Source organism: Pristiophorus japonicus, chromosome 5 (genome assembly GCF_044704955.1).
Source record: "Pristiophorus japonicus isolate sPriJap1 chromosome 5, sPriJap1.hap1, whole genome shotgun sequence".
NCBI classification, from domain to species: domain Eukaryota; kingdom Metazoa; phylum Chordata; class Chondrichthyes; family Pristiophoridae; genus Pristiophorus; species Pristiophorus japonicus.
In genome coordinates this window covers 181,887,493-181,904,467 of record NC_091981.1, presented here as the reverse complement: position 1 = coordinate 181,904,467, position 16,975 = coordinate 181,887,493, and the positions used below count along the sequence as shown (strand labels likewise).

The window sequence follows — 16,975 nt, the reverse complement described above, 5'->3', positions numbered from 1 at the left end:
GGTTCTGGACTTTCCCAACATCGGGGACATTCTTCCTGCATCTCACCTATCCAGTCCCATCAGAATTTTATATGTTTCAATGAGATCCCCTCTCATCCTTCTAAACTCCAGTGAATACAGGCCCAGTCGATCCAGCCTCTCCTCATATGTCAGTCCTGCCATCCCGGGAATCAGTCTGGTGAACCTTTCCCTCAATAGCAAGAACGTCCTTCCTCAGATTAGGAGACCAAAACTGAACACAGTATTCCAGATGAGGCCTCACCAAAGCCCTGTACAACTGGAGTAAGACCTCCCTGCTCTTATACTCAAATCCCCTAACTATGAAGGCCAACATACCATTTGCCTTCTTCACCACCTGCTGTACCTGCATGCCAACTTTCAATGACTGATGAACCATGACACCCAGGTCTCATTGCACCTCCCCTTTTCCTAATCTGCCGCCATTCAGATAATATTCTGCCTCTGTGTTTTTGTCCCCAAAGTGGATAACCTCACATTTATCCACATTACACTACATCTGCCATGCATTTGCCCACTCACCTAACCTGTCCAAGTCACCCTGCAGCCTCTTAGCATCCTCCTCACAGCTCACACCACTACCCAGCTCATTGTCATCTGCAAACTTGGAGATATTACACTCAATTCCTTCATCTAAATCATTAATGTATATTGTAAATAGCTGGGGTCCCAGCATTGAGCCCTGCGACACCCCACTAGTCACTGCCTGTCATTCTGAAAAGGACCCGTTTATCCCGACTCTCTGCTTCCTGTCTGCCAACCAGTTCTCATCCCAATCTGCTTCATCCCAACCTGCTAGCTGTACCGAAGGGAGGAGGGACTGAGAAGTGACAGGCAGAAGATCGAGGGGAAGGAAATCCAAGGTGCCAGTGTGAGTCTGCAGGCAGGTGATGGAGCAGGACGACACCACACCATCTGCAAAAATAAAATACTGTGGATGCTGGAAATCTGAAATAAAGGCAGGGAGTGCAGGGGTTGCTCGATGGGTTGGGCAGCATCTGTGGAGGGAGAAACAGAGTTGCCGTTTTTTTTTTATTGTTCCTGGGATGTGGGTGTCGCTGGCAAAGCCAGCATTCATTGCCCATTCCAAATTGCCCTTGAGAAGGTGGTGGTGAGCCGCCTTCTTTAATCGCTGCAGTTCGTGTGGTGAAGGTACTCCCACAGTGCTGTTCGGGAGGGAGTTGCAGAGGGGGGAGAGAAAGGATGTTAGGGGCGGAAAGAACTAAAGGGAATATCTGTGATCGGATGGAAGGCAGGAGAGATTAAATGACAAATGGGATGATGGTGCATGGCAAAAGGAGATGGTAATTAATGATGGATGTGGGAATGTGGGATTAAACATGACTGCTCTTCAAAGAGCCAGCACAGGCAAGATGGCCCGAATGGCCTCTTTCTATGCTGTAAGTTTCTATGATTGTAAGCTTTGTTAAACTTGTATAGAACTTTTGTTAGACCACACTAAGAGTACTGCACACAGTCCTGGTCTCAAATTATAAAAAGGATATAGAGGCATTGGAGAAGGTGCAAAAATGATTTACAAGGATGATAGCAGACTGAGAGGTTATACCTATCGGAAAGATTGAACAGGCTTGGGCCCTTTTCTCTAGACAATAGAAGGCTGAGGAGTGACCTACTAGAGATCTTTAAGATAATGAAAGGATTGATAGGGTAGATGTAGAGAAGATGCTTCCAGTTATGGGGAGACCAAAACTAGGGACCATAAATATGAGATAGTCACTAATAAATCCATTAGGTAATTCAAGATAAATTTCTTTGCTCAGAGAGTGGTGAAAATGTGGAACTCACTACCACATGGAGTAGTTGATGTGAAAAGCATAGAGGCATTTAATGGGAAGCTAGATAAACACATTAGGAAGAAAGGAATAGAAGGATTTGTTGATAGGGTTAGATGAAGTCGAGTGGGAGACTTGTGTGGATCATAAACACCGGCATGGACCTGTTGGGCTGAATAGCCTGTTTCTTGCAGTACATTCTATGTAATTCTATGTAAATACACACTAGATGAAGGATGAGAAGGCAGAAATTTAAAATAATCAGAAAAGAATTCAAACAGAATTTTTTTTTTAATCTTTAAACGGTGGGTGGTTAGAAAGAATGTAATATTCTCTATCACAAACCATTGTTGAAGCAGAGCCCATAAATACTTTTAAAATGGAATTAGATAGTTGCTTTAAAAAGAGGCACATTGTTAGGTATGGGGAATAAGCAGGAGCGTTGGAGTAAAATAGATGCTTCATGTGGAGAAAAACACAAGCACAGACTCGATGGGTTGAATGAACTCTTTCTGTGCTACAGCATTCTATGATTCTATGTGTTGTTGGTACTTCAAGGGAATTATTTGTAAACAATACGCTTGAACAATTGAATACATTCTCTTGTTTATGCGGTGAAGAACAAACCCAAAGTAAAAAGGTAAAATATCTTTCTGTAGGCAAAATTATGTTTGAAAGCCCCCTCATATTTTTTTTCTATTTTTATTTTCTTGCTAATTCGCCAATCCTCTTCCATATTTGTTGATCACCTTGCAAGAGAACATTTTTGAAAGCAATGGTCAACCTCCAGTGTCTCACTCAAATGTTCATCATTCATTTATTGGCTATTAATTATTAAAGGGGCCGTGTACCCACCCTCCCCCCCCCAAAAAAAAATGAGAGGGATCATTGGTCCTCACCCAATGTCTATACACGTGTACTTTTAAGCTGAGATTGTTGAATGGTGATCAGGAGCAGGAACCCCGGCTGATTTTTCCCCCCTCTAATCCAGCATGCTGAGACCAACTGTAGAGCCACTGCTGCCCCCTCCCCTCATCTATTTCTGTGCAGTTTGCACCTTACTATCGGGGCTTGAAACATGGAAATTGTGTTCTTTGAAGTCAAAAGCTTGTGTGTTAATCTCTGCCTGAAGTCAATTTATATGGAAATAAAAAGCATAAGCAAATATCTGGCTGTATTATTTTCCTGGAATTAGGTTTGAACAGCTCTGTAATCACGAAGAAAATAATTCCTTACTTTGCACTTAGAAAGAGGTACAAAGCTTTTTTATTCTGCTTTTTTCTTTCAAGTAGAAATTCATATAAGAAATCAAATTACTCAATAGTATACTTCAATACATGCTGCTGAAACAGTAAAATACTTAACATTGATAGTGTTCAAATAAATAGGAACAATACATAGTATATACTTTGGGGATATTACTCGCTATTGTATTTTAAGGCTCCCCTTTCAATATCCTGTAAATTGTAACTAGTTCAATGTTATAACTAATAAAATAGCAAAATATTGCAGATGCTGGAATCTGAAATAAAAACAGAAAATGTTGGAAATCTCAATGGGTCAGACAGCATCTGCGGAAAGAGATATAGAGGAGGGGAGGGGTTAAACTAATATGGCAGGGGGATAGGAACCTATGCAGGGAGACAGAGGGAAGTAGAATGGGGGCAGAAGCAAAAGATAGAAAGAAGAAAAGTAAAAGTGGAGGGCAGAGAAACCCAAGGCAAAAATCAAAAAGGGCCACATTGCAGCAAAATTCTAAAAGGGCAAAGTGTGTTAAAAAGACAAGCCTGAAGACTCTGTGCCGAGGAATATTCGTAATATGGTGCACAGGCAGCAATTAATGAATATGATATAATTGGCATCACGGAGACATGGCTCCAGGGTGACCAAGGCTGGGAACTCAACATCCAGAGTATTCAACATTCAGGAAGGATAGACAGAAGGGAAAAGGAGGTGGGGTAGCGTTGCTGGTTAAAGAGGAAATTAATGCAATAGTAAGAAAGGACATTAGCTTGGATGATGTGGAATCTGTATGGGTGGAGCTGCGGAATACCAAAGGGCAGAAAACACTAGTGGGGGTTGTGTACAGACCACCAAACAGTAGTAGTGAGGTTGGGGACAGCATCAAACAAGAAATTAGGGATGAGTGCAATAAAGGTACAGCAGTTATCATGGGCGACTTTAATCTACATATTGATTGGGCTAACCAAACTGGTAGCAATACGGTGGAGGAGGATTTCCTGGAGTGTATTAGGGATGGTTTTCTAGACCAATATGTTGAGGAACCAATAGGCTGGCCATCCTAGAATGGGTGATGTGTAATGAGAAAGGACTAATTAGCAATCTTGTTGTGCAAGGCCCCTTGGGGAAGAGTGACCATAATATGGTAGAATTCTTTATTAAGATGGAGAGTGACACAGTTAATTCAGAGACTAGGGTCCTGAACTTAAGGAAAGGTAACTTTGATGGTATGAGACGTGAATTGGCTAGAATAGACTGGTAAATTATACTTAAAGGGTTGACGGTGGATAGGCAATGGCAAACATTTAAAGATCACATGGATGAACTGCAACAATTGTACATCCCTGTCTGCAGTAAAAATAAAATGGGGAAGGTGGCTCAACCGTGGCTAACAAGGGAAATTAAGGACAGTGTTAAATCCAAGGAAGAGGCATAAAAATTGCCCCAAAAAAGCAGCAAACCTGAGGGCTGGGAGAAATTTAGAATTCAGCAGAGGAGGACAAAGGGTTTAATTAGGAGGAGGAAAATAGAGTATGAGAGGAAGCTTGCCGGGGACATAAAAACTGATGGCAAAAGCTTCTATAGATATGTGAAGAGAAAAAGATTAGTGAAGACAAATGTAGGTCCCTTGCAGTCAGATTCAGGTGAATTTATAATGGGGAACAAAGAAATGGCAGACCAGTTGAACAAATACTTTGGTTCTGACTTCACGAAGGAAGACACAAATAACCTTCCGGAAGTACGAGGGGACCGAGGATCTTGTGAGAAGGAGGAACTGAAGGATATCCCTATTAGGCAGGAAATTGTGTTCAGGAAATTGATGGGATTGAAGGCCAATAAATCCCTGGGGCCTGATAGTCTGCATCCCAGAGTACTTAAGGAAGTGGCCCTAGAAATAGTGGATACATTGGTGATCATTTTCCAACAGTCTATCGACTCTGGGTCAGTTCCTATGGACTGGAGGGTAGCTAATGTAACACCACTTTTTAAAAAAGAAGGTAAAGAGAAAATGGATAATTATAGACTGGTTAGCCTGACATCAGTAGTGGGGAAAATGTTGGAATCAATTATTAAAGATGAAATAACAGCGCATTTGGAAAGCAGTGACAGGATCGGTCCAAGTCAACATGGATTTATGAAAGGGAAATCATGCTTGACAAATCTTCTGCAATTTTTTGAGGATGTAACTAGTCGAGTGGACAAGGGAGAACCAGTAGATGTGGTGTATTTGGACTTTCAAAAGGCTTTTGCCAAGGTCTCATACAAGAGATTGGTGTGCAAAATTAACGCACATGGTATTGGGGGTAATGTACTGACGTGGATAGAGAACTGGTTGGCAGACAGGCAGCAGAGAGTCGGGATAAATGGGTCCTTTTCAGAATGGCAGGCAGTGACTAGTGGGGTGTCGCAGGGCTCAGTGCTGGGACCCCAGCTATTTACAATATACATTAATGATTTAGATGAAGGAATTGAGTGTAATATCTCCAAGATTGCAGATGACACTAAATTGGGTGATGGTGTGTGCTATGAGGAGGACGCTAAGAGGCTGCAGGGTGACTTGGACAGGTTAGGTGAGTGGGCAAATGCATGGCAGATGCAGTACAATGTGGATAAATGTGAGGTTATCCAGTTTGGGGGCAAAAACACAGAAGCAGAATATTATCTGAATGGCGGTAGATTAGGAAAAGGGGAGGTGTAATGAGACCTGGGTGTTATGGTTCATCAGTCATTGAAAGTTGGCATGCAGGTACAGCAGGGGATGAAGAAGGCAAAGTTGGCCTTCATTGCTAGGAGTTTTGAGTACAGGAGCAGGAAGGTGTTACTGCAGTTGTACAAGGCCTTGGTGAGTCCTCACCTGGAATATTGTGTTCAGTTTTGGTCTCCTAATCTGAGGAAGGACGTTCTTGCTATTGAGGGAGTGCTGCGAAGGTTCACTAGACTGATTCCCGGGATGGCTGGAGTGACATGAGGAGGGACAAGATCGATTGGGCCTTTATTCACTGGAGTTTAGAAGGATGAGAGGGAATCTCATAGAAACATATAAAATTCTGACGGGACTGGAAAGGTTAGATGCAGGAAGAATGTTCCCGATGTTGGGAAGTCCTGAACCGGGGACACAGTCTAAGGATAAGGGGTAAGCCATTTAGGACTGAGATGAGGAGAAACTTCTTCACTCAGAGAGTTGTTAACCTGTGGAATTCCCTACCGCAGAGAGTTGTTGATGCCAGTTCATTGGATATATTCAAGAGGGAGTTAGATATGGCCGTTACGGCTAAAGGGATCAAGGGGTATGGAGAGAAAGCAGGAAAGGGGTACTGAGGTGAATGATCAACCACGATCTTATTGAATGGTGGTGCAGGCTCGAAGGGCCGAATGGCTTACTCCTGCACCTATTTTCTATGTTTCTATGTAATGTTTCGGGTCGATGACCCTTCATCAGAATATGTTCTGATGAAGGGTCATTGACCTGAAAGGTTAACTGTTTCTCTCTCCACAGATGCTGCCTGACCCGCTGAGATTTCCAGCACTTTCTGTTTTTATTTGAGTGTTATAACTGACTGTTTTGTCCCATTTTGTTGTCTCTAGTGGGATTCGACTGCATTTTGTTTTTAGTTCTGTGGGACTTACACACTAAGGATCGTTAAGCTTCACTCTGATGCCCTGAGGAAAATCAGAGAAGCAATCATGGCAGTATAAAGAAAATTTTACTTCACAACAATGAGTTCATTCCAGTGGGATAACAACAATGGATATTAAAGGTTCTGAGACCACACCTCTGGCATAAACAGAGGATGTGCGCAAATGACTCATGGAATAACATTTAATCAATGAGTGATCATAAGTAGAGTGTGGCAGCTGAGATGACAAGTGGCACAGAAACCAAATCATTGGTCTCAATCCAGTCATCCCATTTTGTTTGACTTTGTTTTTGCTATTATTTTCAATAATTATTAGATGTTTAATTTTCAGCAGATTCTTATTTCTGTAATGGCAGAGGTGACCTCCATGGATGCAGTCAAATTTATGACTGCTTCCAAAAGTTATCTGAACTGTGTAGAGGGTGTTGTAGAGCAAAGATCACAGTGGATACTATGGCACTGAACTCTGAGAAGAGCTACATTGGACCTAGCAGAGAACTGCTGTATCAGACCCAGAGAGGAGGCACTGCACCTGGAGAAAAGTTGCTGGCACTGCATGAAACCTGGAGAAGTAAACTTTTGTTTTGATTACATTATGATAGCTTGTTGTTAGGTTTTCTATGTTGACAAAGTAGGTCTTACTTATTCTCTGATAGCTTTCGGAAGTTTGTAGGAAATATTAATTATAAGTAACAATGTCAGAAAGTTAGGTTTTTTTGGTAACATGTTGACTTTTACAGCAGAAGATGTAAGATGGGTCTTCGTACAATTTTATAGGATAGACTTTATGTTGATATCTAATTGAGTTTGCTAATTGAATTTCAGTATAATGGGGAACAAATTGGATGGTTTCTGATTGGTTTGTCTTGTAAGGGACAGATTGTGGAGCACAACTATAAATTTACACACATTGGGTTCTCATCTGTGGAGTTATAGGTGTACCATGTGGCAGCAGCTTGACCTCTTATGATCTATAGCATCATAGAAACACACAAGAGTAAAACAATTATGCCTTTTCCACAGTTAATATTAAATGTAGTCAACATGGGCACTTTTCTGGCAATCAATTCCCAAAATAGTATATGTCATGTAAAAATAAAATTAAACTAGTATTTTTTTCAATACTGAGGGTTCACTTTTTAAGCTAATAAAAATATTTTTCATATATTTTGTTATTCTCTTTGCAGTTTTCCTTCACCGTAACTACTTTTTTGCTTTTTTAAAGCATAACAGTAATTGTCCCTTTTTAAAACTTATTTTTTCAGCAATGGCTCATTATGTCCATAGCTCTAAACATTTGGCTTTTCTGCATCTCTAGCTTTGGTGACCAGCCTGTAATTCCAACTCTCACTACAAAACTCTGTTTCAAATATGAGCTCAAACAAGAAACCTAAAAGAACATATTATAACCCTCCTCTCCATTTCACAGTCAACTAGCTTTCATTCTTTTTGTTCTTGGATTCCAGATCCAAGGAAAACTTCACTAGGAGCCAATCAGAAGTTGTGTTGACATCTGTACATCTCATGGCCACAGAACTGCCTTTTCACGTGCTGTGGGTCAATGAAATAGGCAAGGGACACACAACATAGATTGTAGTGAAATGGTCAGACTAAGGGAAAACATATGTCATGTTTAATAAAAAAAGCCTCCTTCTCACAGAAGATAGAAATTTCAAATGAAAAAGTTGCATCTCCACAAAAAGCAATACGAATATTTGAATCCTATTTTACTTGCCATTTCTAAAAAGATAAGCAAACTACAGGCCACTTTTAAGAATTAAAATATAGTTGTAGTGTTCTTTTTTCAAATTCTGCTGCTACCATTTGAAGAGAGATATTTGCTTGACTTGTGTGCTACTTTAATGCATGGGCCACAACAGTGCATGGACCACTACAGTGCATCAGTAACTATGAACTCTTTTATTACTATAGAAGTTTCATGCCAAGCCTGTTGTGAATCCTGGCCAGGTCATTATTTGCTGGGAGTCATACGCCTATCCACAGATCAGAACCAAATAGTTGTTATTCTAGTACAGTGGAATAGCATTAACAGTATAGCACGTGTAACAGCTTCCTCATGACATCAAATTTAAGTGGTTTTGTTGTGTGATGATGCATAATTAAAAGTAACAATTTTAACAAATAAAATTATTTTATGTTAAAAGTTTTATTGGTGGTATAAACAGAATACGCAATGAGGCATGCTGGGAAGCAGAGTTGAATCTGTTTTTAAGACAATCTATTCATTTAAGGGTTATAACTTTTTTTGTAATTATGGAATAAACAGTCATTCCATAATTCCCCACTGTGGATCCTCCATATGCATGATTGTAGCATTTGCTTTTTGACTGCAACAATCAGTGCACAATTTCTTATGTTAGTGTGCAATATACTCTTTCTTTCTCCAATGGAAGAACAATAAATAGTGAACCTACCTTGCATTTATGAGGTACTGTGCCAGGCTAATATTAGCAGGAGATCCTGTGATGGTAACCTGTCGCTCTGTGGAACCTTCTGTTGCATTAGCAATCTTGATCTGTGCACCTGACATCTGCCTGATTTCATTTATTTTGCTTCCTTGTCTTCCAATAATACACCCTATTAACTGTAATGAGGAATGGGCGAAAAATAGAAAGACATTTTGTCAACTGTTAAAGGGGACATGCAGAATACAGAAATTTGAATTAGTTATTTCTGTTAAGTAAATAGAAATTGAAAAGCACCACACAAAATTTAAAATGCATAATATTGAATTAGAAAATTAATATATATAACTCTAAATCTGTAGAAATCAGAACATAGAGCAGGCAGAATGCCTGAAGGGGACATAAATTTGGGACGGAACCTAGTCCCACTGGGATTCCACCCGGTTCCTAGTGCTGCATTAAATTCCAGAAAGGTGAGGACTGCAAACCAGCAAGTCTTCTTCCCTTTCCTCTGCTTCAAAGCACCATGTGTGAGGAAATTCCTGGGCTGCCCCAGGAGTTCCATGAGTATGGCATTATAAGACCTCAATCGAACTCTTGCCAGCTGAGAGCTGCAATGTGTTCCATTGAGGTTCTTGGTAAGGCCTCATAAGAATTTCCAATCAAAAGTAATTTATCCTGAAAGAGATTGATTACCTTCATTTCCAGTCTTCATGACTGCTTTGGAAATTGAAGATGAAATGCTGCCAAATTTCTAGAGTCTCGGCGACTTTAGCAGAGTAATTGATGACCCCTTCACCTTCCAACAGTGGATCAGGGAGCGTGCTGCCGAAGTCCCATTCCAGGCTTGGGTAGCCTGTCCCTACTATGTAAATGACCCCATTGCTGGTACAGAGTCTGTGTTCTTCCACTTGGGGAGCTGTCAGGTCTGTACACCACACTTTCACTGATGAAGCAGGCCCCTAACTTACCAGTTCTTCATGTTAAACCGCTACATTTTACAATAATATTTTGCACCATTTCTTGTATGGCTGCTACAGAAATTATAATTTGATTTTCCAGTAAATATAACATAGTAAGCTTAATATAATATTATAAAAGTTTTTAAAAAATATATAAATATAAGACTTTCTTTAATTCACTTTGTGAAGCACTTTGAGATGTTTCTGAGAACTATGAGAGGCACTAATAGTTGCAATTCTTTATTTCTTTCACCGTTTGATCAAAATTCCAAGACCAGGTCCCAAGCAGAGGAAAATCATTACCAATGGGTACCACTGTATCACTGTATACATGAACAGTAGTTATCAGGTACCTCCAGAACAGCCTCTTCAAAGTACCTTCTTCTACTGAAATTAATGGAGCCACTTTGGGACATATTTGGGTCATCAGAATGGTAATATTGTGGAATGTATGTCCAAAATGGAAGCATTAATGAGAATGAAAAATAACCAGCAAAAATTATGATACCTACTAAAAGGTAGTAGATTTTTTCATTGAGACAGAAGAGGTAATACTTTGTACAAAAAGGTTACCAGCTTTTCTTTCCCTTCTAATTTGTCACTAGCTACCCTTTTGTATTTTTCTTAATTCCCCCTCTTTAGATTCTCCTCCACTATTCACTGCCTCAGTTCCAAATGAGCAGTCAACAGGTTCTTATTAAATGTGCACTTTGGAAGATGTGACCTGGTTTGGCTCTGTTTATTTTTATTTTTATTTCTGTTGGGAAACATACATTGAGGCTGAAATTCATCATCCCCGCGGGGTTTGGCCATACATTTCCCTTCCCGAGCCATATTCAGCTCAAGGGGGGATTTGAGTGGTGCGCACTTCCACTGGAAACGGCAGGGTGAAGCCACAGTAAAGGAGGGTTTTCCGCAGTGAGATAATCAGCGGGTGGGTCACTGGAAAACGGCCACCAAAACGATTTTCACCGACAAAAAGGTAGGACTTCTTCACGCAGTGCCCCTGCGAGGTATTCGAGCCGATGCTCAAACATGATACCGCTGGAGTTTTGCCACGATTGGGGCCCTTTGGTACGAAATTAGCTTAATTAAGTTTAGTGTTTTTATTTCAGATTCCATCATCCGCAGCATTTAGCTTTTCATATAGTTTTATTAATTATTAATGTTTTTATGTCATATTCCATCATCCACAGTATTTAGCTTTTCATATAGTTATATTAATTATTAGTGTTTTTATGTCATATTCCATCATCCGCAATATTTTGCTTTTGAAATTGTTCTATTAATTGTTTTGGCTCCATTAAACCTACTGAGTGCTGCTCAGAGATTTTCACATACTTTTGTACAACTTTCAGGTCTGACTCTTTAGTGGGCGCCTGTGGGCTGCAGAGACCTGCTTGGCAGGGTTCAACCTGAGAATGGGAATAGTGTTGGTAGGGCAACACTGTAAAGTCCTGTCCCTGCAGTACAGATTCACCCGAGGCACATACTGAAGTCAAGGTCACTCAGGACCTGCACCTTTATTACACAGCTCTCAAATGCCTCACTTGCCTGAGACCCGTCCTTATATATCTGTCTGGGACAGGTATCCAGTGTCTCCTGCAAGTGCACCCCTGGTGGTAAGGTAAGCTTGTGGTTACAGGTCATCTCTGGTTACAGTCATGTATAGCATGGTAAGATACAGTTATGTACAGTAGTGTGAGATACATGACAGACACCTGGTCAGAAGCAGGGCGGCACGCAGGAGAAGATGTCACCGTCAGCACCATGCAGAGAGGCAGCAGGCAAGGGAGGCAGCAGCCATGATTCATTCATTCTGTGCCAGACCAGTGTGCCAGCCATCTTCACCGGCCCGAATCACAATTGCAGTTGGCTGCTTGGGGACAAGGGATATCCCCTGTCCACTTGGCTGCTCACTCCAGTGCGGTACCCCAGGACAGCACCAGAGCATGCATACAATAACGCTCATTGTGCCACCAGGTGTATCATCGAGCATCCTTAAGCAGAGATTCTGATGCCTGGACCACTCTGGTGGCACCTTGCAGTACTCTCCTTAATGGGTCTCCATAATCGTCATGGTCTGCTGCATGCTGCACAACGTGGCCATCATGAGGGGACAGCTGCTGGAGGTCGAGCCAGCAGTACCAACTGAGGAAGAGGAGGCGCAGGAGGAGGAGGAAGATCCCCATCGCCCCAGAGCTAGGAGGAGATGACCCATCACCGGGTCGGGTGCAGACTGGCCAGCATATATGGAGGTGCCTGACACCTCCCCTGCAAGCTCCTTCTGTGCATTATGTACTGCCTGTCTGCCAGGTCTCCCCATGTTAGGAAACAGTATTCTTCTTCTGTCCTCCACATTGTTCATCAGTGTCTCCAGCTCCATATCAGTGAACCTGTTGGCTCTCCTTGCATCTCTTACACCAGCCATCCTTCCAAACTCCTTCCAAATTCCTTCCAAACTCTTTCTCCCCTCAGGGTCTTGCTGCAAACCCTGGCCTTTAGCAGCTGGCTCATTAGAAACCCTTACCTGCATGTTGAATTTCTCAGTGGTCATAATGCACAAATTAAGACAGCCATACCGCTGAAAAATCCACTTTGGAAGGGTTCGTTAGTGCTGGAACCCATTTGTTCACTCTTGGAGCTGAATATGGGGTGGCCCAGACACAAAAATGTTTTGGCGCTAATGGCCACAAAAAGGTGGGGGGAGCACCAGCTTTCCAGCGGTACTGAATTTCGGGCCCATTATTTGTCTGCTGCTGGCAACAGAGTGTAAACCAGCAATTTCCCATAGGCAGAACTATAGGCACAAACTATACTGCAAGATCATTTTGGTCATCAATGCTTGTACCACTGAGTTACTTAATTAACATCTATGTTGTATCTGTAACTAGAAGCAGATATTACTATTTAAATAAATAAAAACCTAGCAGTTATGCATCATTTACATAATTAGCATGACGCATAAAAATGAACATTTTCTGAGTTAAGATGGATTGCTTTACCATAAGCCTAAATTTTAACCCCACACATTCAATAAACCACAATGTGAGCACAATGCATTCAGTTGGTTAAATTTTGCTTTTCTACAATCTTTGGATGCTTTAACTATATTTTGGAAACTGCATAAGAAGTGTTATAGGTCTTAGGAGTCATTCGTACAAATCAGGACTCTGATGTGAATGACGTTACAGTCGGTAATCCCCTGCAACAACAGGACAGAATTCCTTACTTTGTAATTGAGATATGACTAGATGCTGGCAGGCTTTAGTAGTTATTTGAAGGTCACTGTACTGAGTGAGCATTAAAGGGCCTAATCCTTACAGGGTCTAATCCTTACACTCCAGTGAACGCTGTAGCCCATGGGCTGGAGATTTTTTATTAAAGATATCAGCGTATGTATTTGTCTTCACAGTCTGGGCACTAAGTTGTCAGAGCCGATCAGCAGCTCTTTATAAAACCTGTCCGATTTTTATTCCACTGATTTCAACGGAATAAAAATTGTTCACATTTTATAAGGGGCGGCTGTACCATTTTACCAAATTACCACTTAGGCGGTGAAGCTAAAAATCTACCGCTTCATCCCCCTTCAATTTATATTTAAGTCTTTTCTCAATCTTTAGTAAAATGTACCTGCTTTTTTCTGCCTCCATTGGCTCACTGACCTTTTAGGAGCTGGGACCCACATAATTAAAAAAACATAGTTCAGAAATTCCAGCCCTCTGGAGCAGGGAAAGAATACAGGCAGACTTATGGCAGGGGCCTGTAATTTGGGCTGCAAACCCATCCTTCACCGAGGCGTACGAGAGCATGGCCTTACATTAAATGTCCGTAAGACAAAGGTCCTCTACCAACCTGCACCCGCCACACAGCACTGCCTCCTAGTTATCAAAATCCACGATGAGACCTTGGATATTTTCCATATCTCAGGAGCCTACTGTCAACAAGAGCAGACATCGACGACAAAGTCCAACACCACCTTTAGTGTGCCAGTGCAGCCTTCGGTCGCCTGAGGAAGAGAGTGTTTGAAGAACAGGACCTCAAATCCTGCACCAAATTCATGGTCTACAGTGCAGTGGTAATACATGCTCTCCTATATGGCTCAGAGACATGGACTATGTACAGTAGTCATCTCAAAACACTGGCGAAGAACCACCAACGCTGCCTCCACAAGATCCTGCAAATTAATTGGCAGGATAGGTGCACCGTCAGTGTCCTCGCTCAGGCCAACAACCCCAGCATCGAAGCACTGACCACACTCGATCAGCTCCACTGGACGGGCCACGTCGTCTGCATGGCTGACACGAGATTCCCAAAACATGCGCTCTACTCGGAGCTCCGACACAGCAAGCGAGCCCCTGGGAATCCCTGGCCCAAGACCGCCCAAAGTGGAGGAAAAGCATCCGGGAAGGCGCTGAACACCTTGAGTCTCTTCACTGAGAACAAGCTGAAGCCAAGCGTCAACAGCAGAAGGAGCGCATGGCAACCCAGGCACCCCACCCAACGTTCCTTCAACCACAGTTGCCCCACCTGTCACAGAGACTGAAGGTCCTGCATTGGACTCTTCAGTCACTTGAGAACTCATTTCTAGTGTGGACGCAAGTCATCCTTGACTCCGAGGGACTGCCTATGATGGTGAAACCATCCAATTTAACTTATTGTGAAAATTTGATGGAGGGGGTGGGGGGTAGCAGGGAATGAGGAAGATATACCTGCTGCCCAAGAGCATGTCCGGAGATGTTCCTTTTCTAATCCAAGAATTCTACCCAATATGCCTCTGTTTGGTCTAGTGGTTCCCATACCGCGAATGGCATCATTGTAAGTCCAAGGTAAAAAGTTGTTCTTACTTACATAATCTGTACCAGTCAGTTTCTCCAAGAAATTTTAAACAAAATAAAAAATGTCTGCAGAGGTAAAATTATTTTTTATAGGCTTGAATATAAACTCTCACTTTCTAAAGTCCTGAATCATTTAGCCACATTATTTTGTTTTTTTCTAGTAAAATTATGTCCAGCTTTATGGGGTGGAAATTTGGTTTTTAGCTAATCAGTTAGTGGCCAGAAGGGGCTTTATGTCGAGGAACCAACTAGAGCGCTGGCCATCCTAGACTGGATGTTGTGTAATGAGAGAGGATTAATTAGCAATCTTGTTGTGCGAGGCCCCTTGGGGAAGAGTGACCATAATATGGTAGAATTCTTCATTAGATGCAGAGTGACACAGTTAATTCAGAGACTAGGGTCCTGAACTTAAAGAAAGGTAACTTCAATGGTATGAGACGTGAATTGGCTAGGATAGACTGGCAAATGATACTTAAAGGGTTGACGGTGGCTAGGCAAAGGCAGACAGTTAAAGATCACAAGGATGAACTTCAACAATTGTACATCCCTGTCTGGCGTAACAATAAAACAGGGAAGGTGGCTCAACCGCAGTTAACAAGGGAAATTAGAGATAGTGTTAAATCCAAGGAAAAGGCATATAAATTTGCCAGAAAAAGCAGCAAACCTGAGGGCTGGGAGAAATTTAGAATTCAGCAGAGGAGGTCAAAGGGTTTAATTAGGAGGGGGAAAATAAAGTATGAGGGTAAGCTTGCAGGGAACATAAAAACTGACTGCAAAAGCTTCAATAGATATGTGAAGAGAAAAAGATTAGTGAAGACAAATGTAGGTTCCTTGCAGTTAGATTCAGGTGAATTTATAATGGGGAACAAAGAAATGGCAGACCAATTGAACAAATACTTTAGTTCTGTCTTTACCAAGGAAGACACAAGTAACCTTTCGGAAATACTAGGGGACCGAGGGTCTAGCAAGAAGGAGGAACTGCAGGAAATCCTTATTAGTCAGGAAATTGTGTTAGGGAAATTGATGGGATTGAACGCCGATAAATCCCCAGGGCCTGATAGTCTGCATCCCAGAGTACTTAAGGAAATGGCCCTAGAATTAGTGGATGAGTTGGTGATCATTTTCCAATATTATATAGACTCTGGATCAGTTCCTATGGATTGTAGGGTAGATAATGTAATCCCACTTTTTAGAAAAGGAGGGAGAGAGAAAACAGGGAATTATAGAAGGTTAGCTTGACATCGGTAGTGGGGGAAATGTTAGAATCAATTATTAAAGATGAAATAGCAGCACATTTGGAAAGCAGTGACAGGATCGGTCCAAGTCAGCATGGATTTATGAAAGGGAAATCATGCTTGACAAATCTTCTAGAATTTTTGAGGATGTAACTAGTAGAGTGGACAAGGGAGAACCAGTGAATGTGGTATATTTGGACTTTCAAAAGGCTTTTGACAAGGTCCCACACTAGAGATTAGGATACAAAATTAAAGCACATGGTATTGGGGGTAATGTATTGATGTGGATAGAGAACTGGTTGGCAGACAGGAAGCAAAGAGTAGGAATAAACGGGTCCTTTTCAGAATGGCAGGCAGTGACTAGTGGTATACCGCAAGGTTCAGTACTGGGACCCCAGCTATTTACAATATATATTAATATACATTAATGATTTAGATGAAGGAACTGAATGTAATATCTCCAAGTTTGCAGATGACACTAAGCTGGGTGGCAGTGTGAGCTGTGAGGAGAATGCTAAGAGGCTGCAGGGTGACTTGGACAGGTTAGGTGAGTGGGCAAATGCATCCAGATGCAGTATAATGTAGATAAATGTGAGGTTATCCACTTTGGGGCCAAAAACAGGAAGGCAGAATATTATCTGAATGGTGACAGATTAGGAAAAGGGGAGGTGCAACGAGACCTGGGTGTCATGGTACATCAGTCATTGAAAGTTGGCATGCAGGTACAGCAGGCGGTGAAGAAGGCAAATGGCATGTTGGCCTTCATAGCGAGAGGATTTGAGTATAGGAGCAGGGAGGTCTTACTACACTTGTACAGGGCCTT

At 41.8% G+C, this 16,975-nt stretch overlaps 1 protein-coding gene across 6 annotated transcripts in view; it reads right to left on the bottom strand.

Moving 5' to 3' along the window:
* LOC139263931 (poly(rC)-binding protein 3) overlaps nt 1–16,975 on the bottom strand; it is a 266,887-nt gene that overhangs the window by 11,552 nt on the left and 238,360 nt on the right. For 4 of the 6 annotated variants that reach the window (XM_070880015.1, XM_070880017.1, XM_070880014.1 and 1 more), the window contains exon 13: nt 9,127–9,296. In XM_070880015.1, coding sequence (XP_070736116.1) covers nt 9,127–9,296 — 170 coding nt within the window. Of the gene's footprint in view, nt 1–9,122; nt 9,297–16,975 lie in introns of those variants that run through there. The other 2 variants (XM_070880018.1, XM_070880019.1) reach the window with 1 other exon arrangement.